The 16,064-nt window shown below is 49.2% G+C and overlaps 2 protein-coding genes across 4 annotated transcripts; both read left to right on the forward strand.

Annotated features, from left to right (window-relative positions):
• The first annotated feature begins 1,849 nt into the window (after positions 1–1,849).
• LOC125428794 (zinc finger protein 239-like) lies at positions 1,850–4,475 on the forward strand. Its single transcript, XM_048489455.1, has 3 exons — positions 1,850–1,967; positions 2,105–2,251; positions 2,502–4,475. The coding sequence occupies exon 3, from the start codon at positions 2,537–2,539 to the stop codon at positions 3,662–3,664; it is 1,128 nt and encodes a 375-aa protein (XP_048345412.1). The 5' UTR covers positions 1,850–1,967; positions 2,105–2,251; positions 2,502–2,536; the 3' UTR covers positions 3,665–4,475.
• A 1,299-nt stretch (positions 4,476–5,774) lies between these two features.
• Positions 5,775–14,655, forward strand: LOC125428631 (zinc finger protein 436-like). 3 transcript variants are annotated; one of them, XM_048489075.1, is made up of 4 exons: positions 5,775–5,833; positions 8,628–9,424; positions 10,213–10,333; positions 12,809–14,655. In XM_048489075.1, the coding sequence occupies exons 2-4, from the start codon at positions 8,705–8,707 to the stop codon at positions 14,080–14,082; spliced, it is 2,115 nt and encodes a 704-aa protein (XP_048345032.1). In that variant the 5' UTR covers positions 5,775–5,833; positions 8,628–8,704; the 3' UTR covers positions 14,083–14,655. The 3 variants fall into 3 exon arrangements, with proteins under 3 accessions (XP_048345032.1, XP_048345035.1, XP_048345033.1); XM_048489078.1 differs by having other exon boundaries at positions 12,812–14,655; XM_048489076.1 differs by lacking the exon at positions 5,775–5,833 and adding an exon at positions 5,965–6,091.
• Positions 14,656–16,064: the final 1,409 nt, after the last annotated feature.

Below are 16,064 nucleotides of genomic sequence, written 5' to 3' on the forward strand. Positions count from 1 at the left end.
GGGTGGGGGGGGGGGGGGGTGGGGGGGGGGGGGGGTGGGGGGGGGGGGGGGTGGGGGGGGGGGGGGGTGGGGGGGGGGGGGGGTGGGGGGGGGGGGGGGTGGGGGGGGGGGGGGGTGGGGGGGGGGGGGGGTGGGGGGGGGGGGGGGTGGGGGGGGGGGGGGGTGGGGGGGGGGGGGGGTGGGGGGGGGGGGGGGTGGGGGGGGGGGGGGGTGGGGGGGGGGGGGGGTGGGGGGGGGGGGGGGTGGGGGGGGGGGGGGGTGGGGGGGGGGGGGGGTGGGGGGGGGGGGGGGTGGGGGGGGGGGGGGGTGGGGGGGGGGGGGGGTGGGGGGGGGGGGGGGTGGGGGGGGGGGGGGGTGGGGGGGGGGGGGGGTGGGGGGGGGGGGGGGTGGGGGGGGGGGGGGGTGGGGGGGGGGGGGGGTGGGGGGGGGGGGGGGTGGGGGGGGGGGGGGGTGGGGGGGGGGGGGGGTGGGGGGGGGGGGGGGTGGGGGGGGGGGGGGGTGGGGGGGGGGGGGGGTGGGGGGGGGGGGGGGTGGGGGGGGGGGGGGGTGGGGGGGGGGGGGGGTGGGGGGGGGGGGGGGTGGGGGGGGGGGGGGGTGGGGGGGGGGGGGGGTGGGGGGGGGGGGGGGTGGGGGGGGGGGGGGGTGGGGGGGGGGGGGGGTGGGGGGGGGGGGGGGTGGGGGGGGGGGGGGGTGGGGGGGGGGGGGGGTGGGGGGGGGGGGGGGTGGGGGGGGGGGGGGGTGGGGGGGGGGGGGGGTGGGGGGGGGGGGGGGTGGGGGGGGGGGGGGGTGGGGGGGGGGGGGGGTGGGGGGGGGGGGGGGTGGGGGGGGGGGGGGGTGGGGGGGGGGGGGGGTGGGGGGGGGGGGGGGTGGGGGGGGGGGGGGGTGGGGGGGGGGGGGGGTGGGGGGGGGGGGGGGTGGGGGGGGGGGGGGGTGGGGGGGGGGGGGGGTGGGGGGGGGGGGGGGTGGGGGGGGGGGGGGGTGGGGGGGGGGGGGGGTGGGGGGGGGGGGGGGTGGGGGGGGGGGGGGGTGGGGGGGGGGGGGGGTGGGGGGGGGGGGGGGTGGGGGGGGGGGGGGGTGGGGGGGGGGGGGGGTGGGGGGGGGGGGGGGTGGGGGGGGGGGGGGGTGGGGGGGGGGGGGGGTGGGGGGGGGGGGGGGTGGGGGGGGGGGGGGGTGGGGGGGGGGGGGGGTGGGGGGGGGGGGGGGTGGGGGGGGGGGGGGGTGGGGGGGGGGGGGGGTGGGGGGGGGGGGGGGTGGGGGGGGGGGGGGGTGGGGGGGGGGGGGGGTGGGGGGGGGGGGGGGTGGGGGGGGGGGGGGGTGGGGGGGGGGGGGGGTGGGGGGGGGGGGGGGTGGGGGGCGGGGGGGGTGGGGGGGGGGGGGGGTGGGGGGGGGGGGGGGGGGGGGGGGGGGTTTGTTTGGGGGGGGGGGGGGTGGGGGGGGGGGGGGGGGGGGGGGGGGGGGTTTTTTTGGGGGGGGGGGGGGGTGGGGGGGGGGGGGGGGGGGGGGGGGGGGGGGGGGGGGGGGGGGGGGTGGGGGGGGGGGGGGGGGGGGGGGGGGGGGGGGGGGGGGGGGGGGGGTGTGGGGGGGGGGGGGGGGTGGGGGGGGGGGGGGGGGGGGGGGGGGGGGGTGTGGGGGAGGGGGGTTGTGGGGGGGCAGGGGTGTTTCCCAATGACTGATGTCAAACTAATTGGGCGGAAGTTGGCAGGAGTAAGTATCCTTCATGTGTCTGGCTCAGGGGTAGGTGTGTCCAGTTTGCGGCCAACATGAGAGCCAGGGTGGGTGTTGCGGCTTGAAGTGGAGACAAAGAAATTCTCTCACTCTCTCCCCCCCCCCTTTGTCTCCCAAAGCATCCAGGCCTGTAAGAGAAACTATACTGGAGACTGATAAAGGCCTTGCTTCTGAAGAAGGGCTGGAGAGTTTCTCAAGAGGGTCTCAAGAGAGTACTTCCTTTCCAAGTGAGCTGGCTGAGAGTAAGTATCCTTCATGTGCCTGACCCAGGGGTAAGTGTGTCCAGTTTGTGGTCAGCATGAGAGCGAGGGTGGGTGTCGTGGCCTGAGGTGGAGACAAAGAAACTCCCACTCACTCTCTCCCCCTCTATCTCCTAAAGCATCCAGGCCTGTAAGAGAAACGACATCCAGGCCTGTAAGAGAAACTACACTGAAGACAGATAAAGGCCTTGCTTCTGAAGAAGGGCTGGAGAGTTTCTCAAGAGGGTCTCAAGAGAGTATTACTTTCTCGAGTGAGTTGGCTGAGAGTAAGTATCCTTCATGGGTATGTGATGAGCAAGGAACAGCATGTAGGATTTCTGCTGGTCTTCTTAGCAACTCTGTTTTGGTAGAATTATATAGCCTGCAGGGTAAAGTGGGAAGGCCTTTTGGGACCTTGGATCTGGAGGCTCAGAAGCTCTTTTGGGGGCTGAGGTCGGATACACACTGTTTGGTCAGGAGTGCCTAACTAGGGGTTTGGTTTCTGGTTTGGGTGATGCTTAAATCCCTCTATTTCAGCAGGAGATGTCGAGGAGACAATTGGGGAATTCGAGATGTTCACATTGGAAAAGGACGTGAAACAGGAATCTGAATGTCACTTTAGTGATCAAGATAGTCCTGAGAGGCAGGAAGAAAACCACATAGCAAAGATGAAGGATGAAATAATTCCTTGCCAAGGCAGGGATTTCCCCGAAGTAATTCCCAAGACAGAGGAAACAAGCAACTGGTTGGAGTGTGGACTGAACTTTTCAGATCAAACTCAGTATAATATACATTTGGGGGAGCACCCTGGAAACCAGGTCCATAAATGCCTGCAGTGTGGAAAGAGCTTCCATTGTGGAGAAGAGCTCATTAGACACCAAAGAATCCATATATCAGAGAAAGTGTATAGCTGCTCAGACTGTGGCAGGAAGTTCTCAGAGAAAACAAACCTTATTCAGCACCAGGAAGTTCATTCAGAAGGGCAGTTATTTATCTGCTCAGAGAGTGGAAAGAGTTTCTTTGCTCATAAGTGCTTTCTGTGTGAAAAGTATTTCAAGTACATATCAGAGCTCCTTGTGCATCAAAGAATTCACACAAGCGAGAAGCCCTTTGAGTGCTCAGAGTGTGGAAAGAGGTTTGCTCAGAGTGGGTATCTGCAGCGTCATATAGTAACACACAAAAAGGAGAAAACTTTTGAATGTGCTGAGTGTGGAAAGAAATTGAGTTGGAGCTGCACTCTTCAACAGCATCAAAGAATCCACAAAGGACAGAAACCTTTTGAGTGCTCAGAGTGTGGCAAGAGATTCAACTGGAGTTCCAATCTTCACCAGCATCAGAGAATCCACACCGGGGAGAAACCATTTGAGTGCTCAGAGTGTGGAAAGAAATTCAGCTTGAGTTCCAATCTTCAAAAGCATCTAAGAACCCACACAGGGGAGAAACCTTTTGAATGCTTGGAGTGTGGAAAGAGATTCAGCCAGAGTGTCAGTCTTCAACGGCATCAAAGGACCCACACAGGAGAGAAAACTTTTGAATGCTCAGAATGTGGAAAGAGATTCAGCCGGAGTAGTACTCTTCAACAGCATCTAAAAACCCACATGAGGAAAAATCTTTTGAATGCTCAGAAGGCAGAAAGAGCTTCACTTGCAGATTCTGCCTTGAACAACATCAGAGAAGTTACAGGAGGAGAAACCATGTAACTGCTCAGTCTGTGACAAGAGTTTTTCACAAAAGGATGAAATTTTATAAACTCTTGGGAAGATCTTGCTGTGATCAGAAACTTTGCCATTATAAATCTATAAGTGTGGTTGCAGATCTGAAGAGGCAGAAAAAGAAATAAAGTTCCTTAGAGAAATTAAAAGCACTCAAGTCTTAGCACAAAAAAGATCATAGCCCCCAACTTATATAAAGAAAGATCCAAGATAGCCTTAGAGTGTGTAGTAGTGGCTGAGAGGGATAGACGCTAATCTGGAGAATCGGGCTCAATTCCCCACTCACATCAAAACTGCTGGGTGACTGTAATGATTTAAAATGTAGTATGTGTGTCTTTAAATGAGAGGTAAGTTGTAGAAGAAAGGGAGGGATAAAAGGGGGGGGGGTGAGAGAATGAGGTGACTGATTGACAGTTGGAAGAGCCAGATAAGGGTTTTTGTTTAGTGGGAGGGAGAATCAGTAAACTGAAGAGTGAAACGGGACTGAAAGGCAGAGAATAGTATGATGCTAATAGCCTAAAAAGCAGATTTCCGACTAGAATCCTTATATAGTACAAAGCTGCCCAAAGAAATAGGCTGAATATACTTAGAAGACATTGGGAGACCAGAAATGGAATCAAATCCTAATACGGTCACAGGGATTTAGAGTGAAAGAGTAGATTTATGTGGTGAAAGTCACCTCAGACAGAACTTATTGCCTCAAATTGTTTTACTTATTGTAGAAATAAGATACATTACTTCTTGTAACCGTTAAGCTAAAGAAAAAGTATAAATAAAATTTTAATGTGTTCAAATTAAACTGGAGTGCTACATTAATAACTTATGAGAGCTTTTTCCTCAGGGCTACATAGACCTTCAAAACTCATGGACACAATACTTTAGGAGAAATTAAAAAGGGGTTTGGAATTAAATTTCTGGTGGCAGCAGTGGGTGTCAAGAACTCAAAAAATTAGTACTATAAAGAAGGACGTTTTTAGAGGTGTCCCCTTTTTTGTGTGGAGCCATTTTTCAAAAACTGGTAAACACTTTTGTGTTGAAATATCCCAATAATATCATCAATTCTTGGGATGCTGCAGAAGTTAGACAGACAGCGAGCATCCTTCCAAAATACTAATCATCTTTGAAAAATCTCTTGCCTGTATCTACCTGCTCCCATCTGCTCTGAAATGCTGTATTCATCCAACATCATACTAGATAATGATTTGTGCCTGGAAGAAAGCAAGGGTGTACTCTTTGATGGTGTGGTGTATGGTTTACCCCAGAACTAGAAGAATCACAAAGCAATGCTGAGTAGATTCACACCCTTCCATGGGTATAAACTGTCCTCTGGTCTCCATGTTTGAAGAAAGTTGAGAACAGAGTTGAGGGATGGGGAAAAATTCCAGCGCTTTATTTTTCTGTTGCAAATTTTTCCATTTTAAAAGATTTGTTTCATAAAACAATAGTGAACGGATATTATTGCCAATCCAATATTGCATCAGTTTGGCAGTTTCAAAATGTTAATGAATGTTGTTCAGGTAAGATCTTGACTACCATTTTGGGGTTGCTCACAATAATGCTTCCACATTTGTGTCCTAGGATGGATGGATGGGTTAGATTTTTCATCTTTCCGTAGAAGGCTCTGGGCGATTTACAACCTCAGTTAAGACAATACGAAATCATAATAAATACTTTAAAACTTGTCTTCTAAAATACATCTAAATCTCACATGTAAGTGACATGAAACTATCACAAGCCACAAGTCTCTCCCTCTACCACGAAGGAAATTATTTTCTGGAAAGCTTACAGTCTTTTGTAAGTGCTGAGTGAATGTTCCCTGGCTACTTTTCCACCTAATTTTCCATTGGCTGATGATGCCTCTGAGCATGAACAAAATGCCTTGCCACACTTCTGATTTTGGGGATTTGAGAGCTGATTTTCTTGGCCAGGAAGGGTCTTAAAAGGCACGTTTAATATTTTCCTTCATTCGAAGACAAAGTCATTAGAGTCTTCCCCCTTTTCTTTCGACAAGAGCGAGCAAAGGGTTAAAAAGAAGCAGACAGCGATGTGGTTCCTAGAGAGGACACAAAAGGAAGTGAGGAATATTTAAGCCGTCCAACTTCCTCCTGTTGAGATCCGGCTTTGCTTGCTACAAATTTGGAGGGTGCCTATAGAAGGGTAAAGAGCGTTTGGGTGGGGAGAGGGGAGAAGCTCCCCCAGGTTGGGCAACACTGCAAGGCGGCGGGGGCGGGTAAGGGGTCTCTCTGGGTCCCCCTGCAGAGTAGGGCCGGGGAGAAGCGGGTCAGGCTGGTTGCTATGCCAGGTCTGGATCTGCAGCAAGGAGCAGGGAGGGATCAGGTCGTCGTCCCCTCCCCAAATGCTGAGCAGATTCTGATCCTTGCAGATCCATTCTACTTTCAAAAGCACACAATCCAGGTTGGAGTTTCTCCTTGTTCCTGGGCAACCCTCGCTTTTAAAGGCGTTTGAGCATCAGGACAGAGTCTTGGATGCCTGGGAAGAGCTTGGTGGCGGTGGGGAGAGAGCTGGCCCCACGGAGACTGAGCCCCGCCCCATCTGTGACGGAGGGAGGGGAGGGTCCCTGTGGGTCTCCATTTAGAATCCCAAAAGTAACAGGAACTCCACCTAATGTATTTTTTGAAACGAGTTTTCCTACCTGCTCTGTTTGCTCACTGTGGTATATGGAATTCTCCTGCAGCAGAAAAAGATTTTCAACCATAGCAAAAGTGTGAAAAGATCAGAGGGGGTGGACGGGTCTGTTACATACCCTGTTTCCCTGAAAATAAGACCTACCTTGAAAATAAGCCTTGGCATGATTTTGCAGGATTTTTGGAGGATGTTTGAAATATAAGCCTTACTCCAAAAATAAGCCCTAGTTACAAATTCCCGGGGGCAGCTGATCTGGTCATGTGGGGGAACGCAAAATCATGGAAAAAAATAAGACATCCCCTGAAAATAAGCCCTAATGCATCTTTTGGGGCAAAAATTAATATAAGACCCTGTCTTATTTTGGGGAAAACATGGGTAGCATAGGATTCTCATCATGGTCTACATCCCACAGCAAAAATCTTTTTGCTCCTCCCTCTGGCAGTGAACAGGCAGCTTTACCAGCCCTGCTGAGGATCTACAACCAGACCTTTCACTCCTGGGGTTAGAGGGTAGAGTTCCCTGGGCTTCAAAGAACTACCCATTAAATTTTTGTCTTTTAGAACACCATTCAAAATAGGTTTGCCTACAGTGGTTAATAAAAGGTTATAAAGAAAGAACTCATGACAGTTGTGGGGGGAGGGGATAATCCTTTAACTGAGAGCTCAGATTCTGTCAAGCAGAAGAGAAAACTGTCTGATTGGTGGATGTGGGTGACCAAGTCCTTACTGCTGAGGTCTGAAAGTAAAGAAAAATGCAAACTACAGAAGAAAATAACATGGTCATTTTAGGAGTTGTTTTGGATTCCTTTTGATACAACACAGACTGGGTGAGAGGCACAAGATATGGGTGGTATACGGCCTGTAGATGGGCAGGAAGGAATTTCTGTGGTGGGTGAGAGGCATTAGCTCATTGGCCGAGCCCAGGGGCCCCTTAGTTCTGCCCTTCCTAAACCAGCCAACTTGACCTCATTGGGAGAGACTCCAGAAGGCTGCAGGTAGTTGAGTAGACAGGAATTGGTAAGCTCAAGACTAAACTCACTTGGACTCAAGATCGATTACACCGATTGAGTCAGTATGATTGGCAGGTTGGGACATTCAGGGAACAATGCAATAGGCTTTGGGTTGTAGAACCACCAGAAGTAACTGTACTACACTGTACACAGAAAAAAGGAAATGTACAGATACAAGATGGGTGACACCTGGCTTGACAACAGTACGTGTGAAAGGGTTCTGAGAGTCTTAGTAGATCACATGAGTCAACAGTGTGATGTGGCATCTAAGAAAGCCAATGTGATTCTGGCCTGCATCAATAGGAATATTGTGTCCTGAACAAGGGAAGTAATAGTACCATTCTATTCTGCATTGGTCAAACCTCAACTGGAATACTGAGTGCATTCTGGGTATCAAAGTTCAAGAAGGATATTGACAATCTGGAGCATGTCCAGAAGAGGGCAACCCAAATGATAACAAGTCTAATGGGTAACATAATAGCCATATTTAAATATTTAATGCAGAAGATGAAGCTTGTTTTCTGTTGCTCTGGAGGCTAGGACAAGGAGTAATGGACTCAAACTATGGGAAAAGACATTCTACATAAACATTAGGAAGAACTTCCTGACAGAAAGGCATTTCAGCAGTGGGATACGCATCCTCAGAGGGTGGTGGAGTTTCCTTCTTTGGAGGTTTTTAAACAGAGGCTGGATGGCCATCTGTTAGGAATGCTTTAATTGTGTTTTCCTGCATGGCAGGTGGTTGGACTGGATGGTCCTTGGGATCGCTTCCAACTCTGATTCTAAGTAAAAACAGAACTGAAGCAAAGCATAAGTGTCAACATAACATGTTAAATGATTCAAAAAATTGCCCAGTAGTATCCTAGTTTCAACAAGCTGTACACAGAATTACAGAATCCCTAATATTTTATCCAAGTAACTTTGTGAATCATTTAATACCGTGCAACTATGGTGTGTGAAGAAAAGCCTTTAGCTTAGATATATGATCACTACAAACAAAAATAGAGGATTCAACCACACTTGAGAGCCAAGTGGTTAAGAATGGCGAACTTTAATCAGGAGAACTGGATTAGATTCCGAGCTTCTCTACATGAAGCCTGCTGGGTAACCTTGGGCTAGTCACAGTTCTCTCAGAACACTCTCAGCCCGACCCACCTCACAGGGTGGCTGTTGTGAGAACAGAAAGGGAAAGTGATTGAAGTCACTTTGAGACTCCTTAAAGGTAGAGAAAAGCAGGGTATAAAAACAACTCTTTCTTTTTTTCCATTTTCTCTTTCTCATATATCTCTCTTCCAGGGAGAGGCCTAGCTGAGAAGGGTGTCATTCATTCCCACCATTTTCTGTTGGAAAAAATCACCGACCAATCAGCTGATATGAAAATGGAGGACCAAGGTACCACAGTAGGGGGATCACCAGTGGGGGTAGTACAACCCCCTCACGTCCTCCAAGCTGGCAGTATTGGGGTTTTCCTCCAAAGGATACCAGGGGAACAAGTTAAAGAGGAATCAGTTAAAGAGAAGGGTTCACTTCAGCAATGGGAAACCCAGTGGCAGGAGTTCCTTAGGACCATAGAGTCCCCTACTTCACATTGGACAATTCCACTATGGCCTAAAAAATCTTCACCCTGGGAAGATGCCAAGGCCTTTCTGGCCTCCTTTGAGCAAGTGGCCGAAGCCTGTTGGTGGCCCAGAGATGACTGGGTGATCCGACTCCTGCCGGCCCTCAGCGGAGAAGCTGCAAAGGCCTTTAACAATCTCAGTGCCAAAGACAAAGAGGATTATGGGAAGGTGAAGACAGCCATCTTGCGAGGGGACGCCCTGAGCCAGGAGAAGCAGCGCCAACAGTTCAGGCGTTTCTGCTACCAAGAGACTGAGGGGCCGCGAGGGGCTTACAGCCGATTGCGGGAAATGTGTCGTGGGTGGTTGAGAGTGGAGAATCACAGCAAGGAGCAGATTCTGGAACTCTTGATCCTGGAGCAGCTGCTGAGCATTCTGCCCCCTGATATCCAGAGCCAGGTGAGGGAGAGAGGCCCCGAGAACTGTTCTCATGCAGTGGCCCTGGCCGAGGAGTTCCTCTTCAAGCAGGAGAAACAGGTGAGGCCCTTCTGCAGTGGTCTTTGGGAGGAGCTGGAACTGAGAACTATGAAGAGGAACACTGTGGGTTGATTGTCCAATTTGTTTGGCTCTATCATGCCACTCATATAATGTTGAGTTTTCTGCATTATGCAACTCGTATGATGTTGAGTTTATCTCTCAGTCAAGGTGTTCGTAGACACTTTGGCTTGGATAGACCCCACCTGTCCCTACAACAGCACATCCTCAAATTGTGTTGCATTTGGCTAATATTTAAAATTTGTAGAACTTTGGAAGATTGGATATCCATTATCAGCTGAACAGTGATATATAACAGTGGGTAAAAACTTCCATAACAACAGACAATTAGATCACAGCCCTTATGACCTGGTCTTAGAACTTCCAGACGGCAGATAGGACCTGGAGATCTCCTGGAATTCCAAATGATCTCTAGACTACAGAGATCTGTTCTACCTGGAGAAAATGGCAGCATTGGAGATTGGATTCTATGGCATTATTCCTGTTGATGCCCTCCCTCTGTTTTTCCCAGGCTCCAACCCCAAAACTTCAGGAATTTCCTAGTTTGGAATTGACAACCCTAGTTTACCTGATCTGTCAAATATCTCCTCCATGTGAGTCACCTGCTTCTGCATTAGGCTGATTACATGTTTTCTGTTTTACAATTCTGGGTCCCAAAATCCTGTATATTCTGATTTCTCCCTCCAAGGGTGGGGAGTAGAATCCTTCAGTCTGTATCTACTCCTCTTCTTCCAGATCTGCCCTAAAAGGGCCCCTCTCTTTCTTTGCAGGTGCCTTTGGAGGAGGCAGCTGGAAGTGTCTCCAAGGCAGGCTGGGCTTTGTCTGAGAGTGAGCAGAGGCAGCTTTCAGGGGATATCAAGGAAGAGCCGGATGGACAGGCAAACCTGATAGGTAAGGAGGGATAGAGGCCTTCTGGGACCTGAAATCCAAGATGTTCAGAAGCTCCTTTCTGGGGCTAAGTTCAGCAACGGTTCTTTCCCTCCTTTCTGGGGGCCGCTTTGTCCTTAGATTCACCAGAATGTTGGGTATTCTGGGAGAAATGCCTGGAATGGAGAATTAAATGCAAGAACCCTCCCAGAGTTCACAAGAGCCCTGCTGGATGAGACCTCAGGCCTAGCCAGACCCACATCCTCTTTCCTGAGCTGGCCAGCAAGATACATTCAAATCCCTTGAACCAGGCTAGAAGGTAATAGTCCTTCCGGCTTGTTTTTTTTAACCCACTTCCCCACACACTGTATCTGGCGTTTGATGTCATTCTGCTTTTGAATATGATGGAGCATCCATGAAGATACAATGGTCAATAGCCAAGAATAGAAGTTCTACAAATTCTCTCTCCTACCAAATGTGCCTCCCTGGTGTTTGTTTGTTTTTTAACTCAGGCACTAAGGAGGGATACATTTTACTCGGAGGCCCAAGCATCCAGGGGGACTGATTGGCCAAGTTGCAACGCCTTTACCATTACGAGGGGGAGATCATGCTTCAGAATGTTAATGTTTCCCTGTCTCTATGATCAGTACCTTCTAAGGCAGGGGTGGTCAACCTATGGCACTCCAGATGTTCATGGACTACAATTCCCATCAGTTGCAAATACAATGTAGTCCATGAACATCTGGAGCGCCATAAGTTGGCCACCCCGTTCTAAGGAGTTTTCAAACCTTGTGATATTTGCCACTGTGAGTAAGAGGCACGGTTAGATCAAAACAAGCAACATTTTGAACAGTGAGATCCTGATTTTGTTTTTATTTACAACATTTGTACACTTCCTCATTTTCAATATGTAGTCAAGTCTCTGGATTCCTACAACCAGAGACTCGAGCCATGAACAGACAAGTCAGATTTTTCAACAGCATGGAGCCAGTGTGGTGTAGTGGTTAAGAATGGTGAACTAATCTGGAGAACTGCGTTTGATTCCCCACTCCTCCACATGAGTGGTGGACTCTTATCTAGTGAACTGGATTTGTTTCCCTGCTCCTACACATGAAGCCTGCTGGGGGACCATGGGCTAGCCACAGTTATCTCAGAGCTCTGTCAACCCCTCTTATCTATTGTGGGGAGCAAAGGGAAAGAAGATTGAAAGCTGGTTTGAGACTCCTTATGGGGGAGAAAGATGGGGTATAAATCCAAACTCTTCTTCCTGTACAAAGCGCGCCCCAGACAGCACCAAAATACACAAATGCAACACACACACACCCTCTCAGGAGGTGGGAGTGAGGGTCATTTATAGGATAGTAAAAGCTGTGCCTGTAGTTTTAAGAAACAAATGATATCAGTGGTGTTTCAAGATTTCAGGTATTCCTTTCTGTCAGTAAAAGGTAAGAGCAGAGAACAGTGGCCTTTCCAGAGCTCTGTTGGCTTTTGCGGGAGGAGTCCTCAGGGCTCTCTTGTGAAACAGATGAGGATGGGAGAAAAAGAACAGGTTGGTGTGTTCTCCTGTTGTAACATGTATCAGGAATGGCTTACTGTCACTTTCTTGTTGGCTGTGAACAGAATTACCCAGTGAGGTAGGTGGGACTGTGAGAGTTCTGAGAGAACTGAATCAAACCCAGTTCTCCAAATTAGTTTCTGCCACTATTAACCACTATTTCATGCTGGTTGTCCTTGCTGGTAGAGGGGAAATGTAGGAAGGAGGCCTGAAGGGAGAGAGAGAGATGGTGGGGGCCAGTGCGAAGGAACAGGATTTTTTTCTCCAGCAATTTTTGCAGGTCCTCAACTTTCCTTTTAATAAAATCATTTGCATGATGTTCCCCAAAATCCTAAAGACAATACTGTATAAGACAAAATGGTATAAAGCAACTATTTAAAACTGCACAAAACCAACCATGAGAAACTTTGTACTTTTCTGGGGAAGATCATTGTGCCTCATTGGGGCTCTTATAGAAAATGTCAGGCTCTTGATCAAAACTGGCATCTTAAAGAACAATGGGAAATTATCTTGTATGCAGTGCAGACATTTCAGAACAGTTGGCGTGTTTTCTCACATAATCACAGTCATCTATGATCCCAGCTTTAAAGCAGACAGAATGTGATTGTGCAGTTGAGGGGCAGAGAGGTTGGGCTTTTCTCTGTGACAATTTCCTGCTCAAGAACTGCCCGTCCCAGAATTCCTTGGGTCTAGGGCAGGAGAGAAGGCCATAGATCCCAAGGACAGCAGGGGCTGTTGGCGTGTTAAGAAAATAGAAATCCACCTGGAGAGAACAAATGTAGAACTTGGCCTGGTGGGTAAAAAGGTGTAAGAACCCACATACTTGAGGCAGGAAACAGGTTCTGCCAAAGGACACAAAATACACACAGAACAGTTAAGAGGGACCAATCTGAACCTTGGCTTTTTGCAGGGATGGTAACTGGATCTCTCTGCCTTTGTTCAAGCAGGTGATGTACAGGAAAATGAAAATGATATGGAACTCCAGGCTTTATCATTGGACGAAGTTAAGAATGAAGATTTGAAAATAAACTTTGGACCAAAGAAGCATGATGGGAATTGCACAACTGAGTGGAATGAGAATCTCATTTCTTGTCAAGGAGGGGAATTCCAGGAAATCCCAATCCAAGAAGAAAAGGCAACACAGAATGGAAGGACCAAAGGTCTCACAGCTCACCTGAAAATCCACAAAGGGGAAAATCAAAAGGAAACTGTGGAGTTTGGGAAGAGCATTAGTCAGAACGTCAATCTTGTTGCACGTCAACAAATCTGTTCAACAGATAAACCATATAATTGTTCACTGTGCGGAGAGAGCTTCAGTTGGAGGATAGCTCTTACTTGGCATCAAAGAATTCACAATGGGGACAACCCTCCCAAAATTCCAGCATGTGAAAACAGCTATAGTGGGCTATCACATTATGAAGAGCATCAGATGATCCCCACAGGAGGGAAACCATCTCAGTGCTCAGAAGTTGAAAAGAGTTTCAGTGACCATGTAAGCTTAACTGCACAAGAAAGAGCAGGTGCAGTAGAGAGACCTTATGAATGCCCAGAGTGTGGAAAGAGGTTTCGTTGGGCATCACACCTTCAGCAGCATCAGACACTTCACACAGGGGAGAAACCATATGAGTGCTCAGAGTGTGGGAAGAAGTTTACCCGGACATCAACCCTGCGACAGCATCAAAGAATCCACACTGGAGAAAAACCTTATGAGTGCTCCGAGTGTGGACAGAAATTCAGTTTCAGTTCTCTCCTTCAACGGCATGAAAAGATCCACACTGGAGAGAAACCGTATCAATGTGCAGAATGTGGGAAGGCCTTCCGTCACTGCTTAAGCCTCACAGTGCATCAAAGAGCGCACACAGGGGAGAGACCTTACACATGCTCAGAGTGTGGAAGTAGTTTTAGTCGCATAACACACCTGCAACAACATCAAAATATCCATACAGGAGAGAAACCTTATGAGTGCTTAGAGTGTGAGAAAAAATTCTGTTCCCCATTTCATCTTCAACAGCATCAAAGGATCCACACGGGGGAGAAACCTTATAAATGTTTAGAGTGTGGGAAAAGTTTCAGCCACTGCATAAGCCTCACTGCGCATCAGACAACTCACACAGGGGAGAAACTTTTCCAGTGCTCTGAGTGTGGAAAGAAATTTAATTGGATATCATCTTTGAGAAAGCATCAAAGAGTCCACATGGAGGAAAAACCTGAGTGCTGAAAGAGCTTCAGTTCCCCATCCCACCTTCAATGGCACTAGAGAATCCACAGGGGGAAAGACCACAATAAATGTTCATAGTCTGGAATAATGTAAGATGGGACCTAAGACTTCAGCAGCATCAAAGGATCCACAGTTTTCTGCCTAATTGAACCTTGTGAAGCACCAAGTTCATTCTGGAGAAAAGGCATGTAAACGTTACATGTGTGGAAAAGAACATCTTGGCTGTCCTTAACTATCAAAGAACTCATATGAGAGGAACTGTGAAAGTGCTCCACATGTAGGATTGACTTCTCTCAGTGCATGCTTATTTATTTTTTTATTTGTAGGCCCCCCCCCCCCCACCATCTTACTGGGACTCAAGGCAGATTCCATAGGACAAGTCAAAGGAGCAAGAGGCATCCAACAAACAGTGCAAGAGGACCAGGATCCCAACAATTAGAAAAATTGTGAAAAAAAATCAGATATCATCTATATAAATGAAAGCCTTTTGTCTATGCAACTGCATTTGTAGCAGGCATAATTCATCAGAAAATAAACCAAGAGCCTCAGAATTGGCTACTGGGTTCAAGATGATCATGAGAATTGCAGTGTCAAATATGAAAGTAAATGGAACATCCCAACCCACACAATTCCCAGAATCACCCACTCATTCCCTGTTTGTTTGTTTCTTGTTGCATTGGAAGCTATGATTATCTGCAGCAGGCATAACTCCTATAAAACTAAGCTAGGACCCTCAAAACAGCCCACCCTCTTCAAGGTGATGATGGGATTTGCCGTGTCAGAAATGAAGAAAATTGGGCTAGCTTGGGTGAAATAAGCTAAATAGTATCCCTCTGCCTTTTGCAATAGAGTGAAGGTTTACTTATAAAATGTCAAGAAAGGGCAGGCTAGAAGCACAGACAGCAAGGGTGGAATTGGTTGAAAAATGGGATTGGGGGAAGGATAACCACTTTCCTGATTTATCAGAGCCAGTGTGGGGACTATTGATTAGAATGTCAAGCTGGTTCAAGGAAATCAAGGTTTGAATCCCCACTCCGACAATAAAAGTTGTCAGCTGACTTTGGTCACACACTCATGCTGACATACCTCCCAGGGATGTTGTAAGGATAAAACGGAGGAATGGAGAGCAATGTAAACCAGTTCATGTCTCCAGTGGGGAGGAAGGCAATACAGACAGGGTGGGTGGAAAATCTTCCTTTATAAAACCAAGAAGGTTTAAGATTCTACCTGAGCTATTAGAGCAACTGTGATTTAGTGGGTTAGATTATTTGACAAGAATCTAAGAGTTTGAGTCCAGTGGCACCTTTAAGACGAACTAAGTTTTATTCTTGGTGTAAGCTTTCGTGTGCATACACACTTCAAATACAGTGAACTGTATCTGCACATGAAAATGTGTACCGAGAGTAAAACTTCGTTGGTTTTTGCTGCTTCAGATCATCACAGTTACCCACCTGAAAGGAGCTAAGAGGCCCCAGTGCAAATGTGCTGCGTCACAGAAGCTTGCTGGATGACCTTGAGCCGGTCAAACACTCATGTTAACCTACCTCACAGAGTTGTTGTGATGATAAAACGGAGGAGCGAACTAGGGAATAGAGACAAAATTACACTGAGGAGGAAGGCAGGGTGTCAGTGAAATAAATGGTAGTCCTTGGCAGGCAAAACTTATCAGACAGCCATTGTTTTAGCAAGTGGGGTGGATCTATAGCAAATAAAATAAGCCACAGTTATTAAAACAAGGGCTTTTCTCTGCAAAGACAAGAAAGGCTTAAAGTGAAAGGACTGCGTTTTCTGGACCATATGAAACAGAAATACTCAGATCCTCCTCTGGAGGTCTGCCTTTGCTTGCAGGAGAGCTGGAAGATCAAGGCCAGAACCAGACTGGGGATTGCCTGGAAGTGGAAGGTTGAGAGTGAGACACTCCCTCAGACTGAGCAGCCAAGCAAGAAGGTTTCTGGGAGAGCAGGCAGAGAAGCCCTTTTTTT

Source organism: Sphaerodactylus townsendi, linkage group LG03, assembly GCF_021028975.2.
Source record: "Sphaerodactylus townsendi isolate TG3544 linkage group LG03, MPM_Stown_v2.3, whole genome shotgun sequence".
NCBI lineage: Eukaryota > Metazoa > Chordata > Lepidosauria > Squamata > Sphaerodactylidae > Sphaerodactylus > Sphaerodactylus townsendi.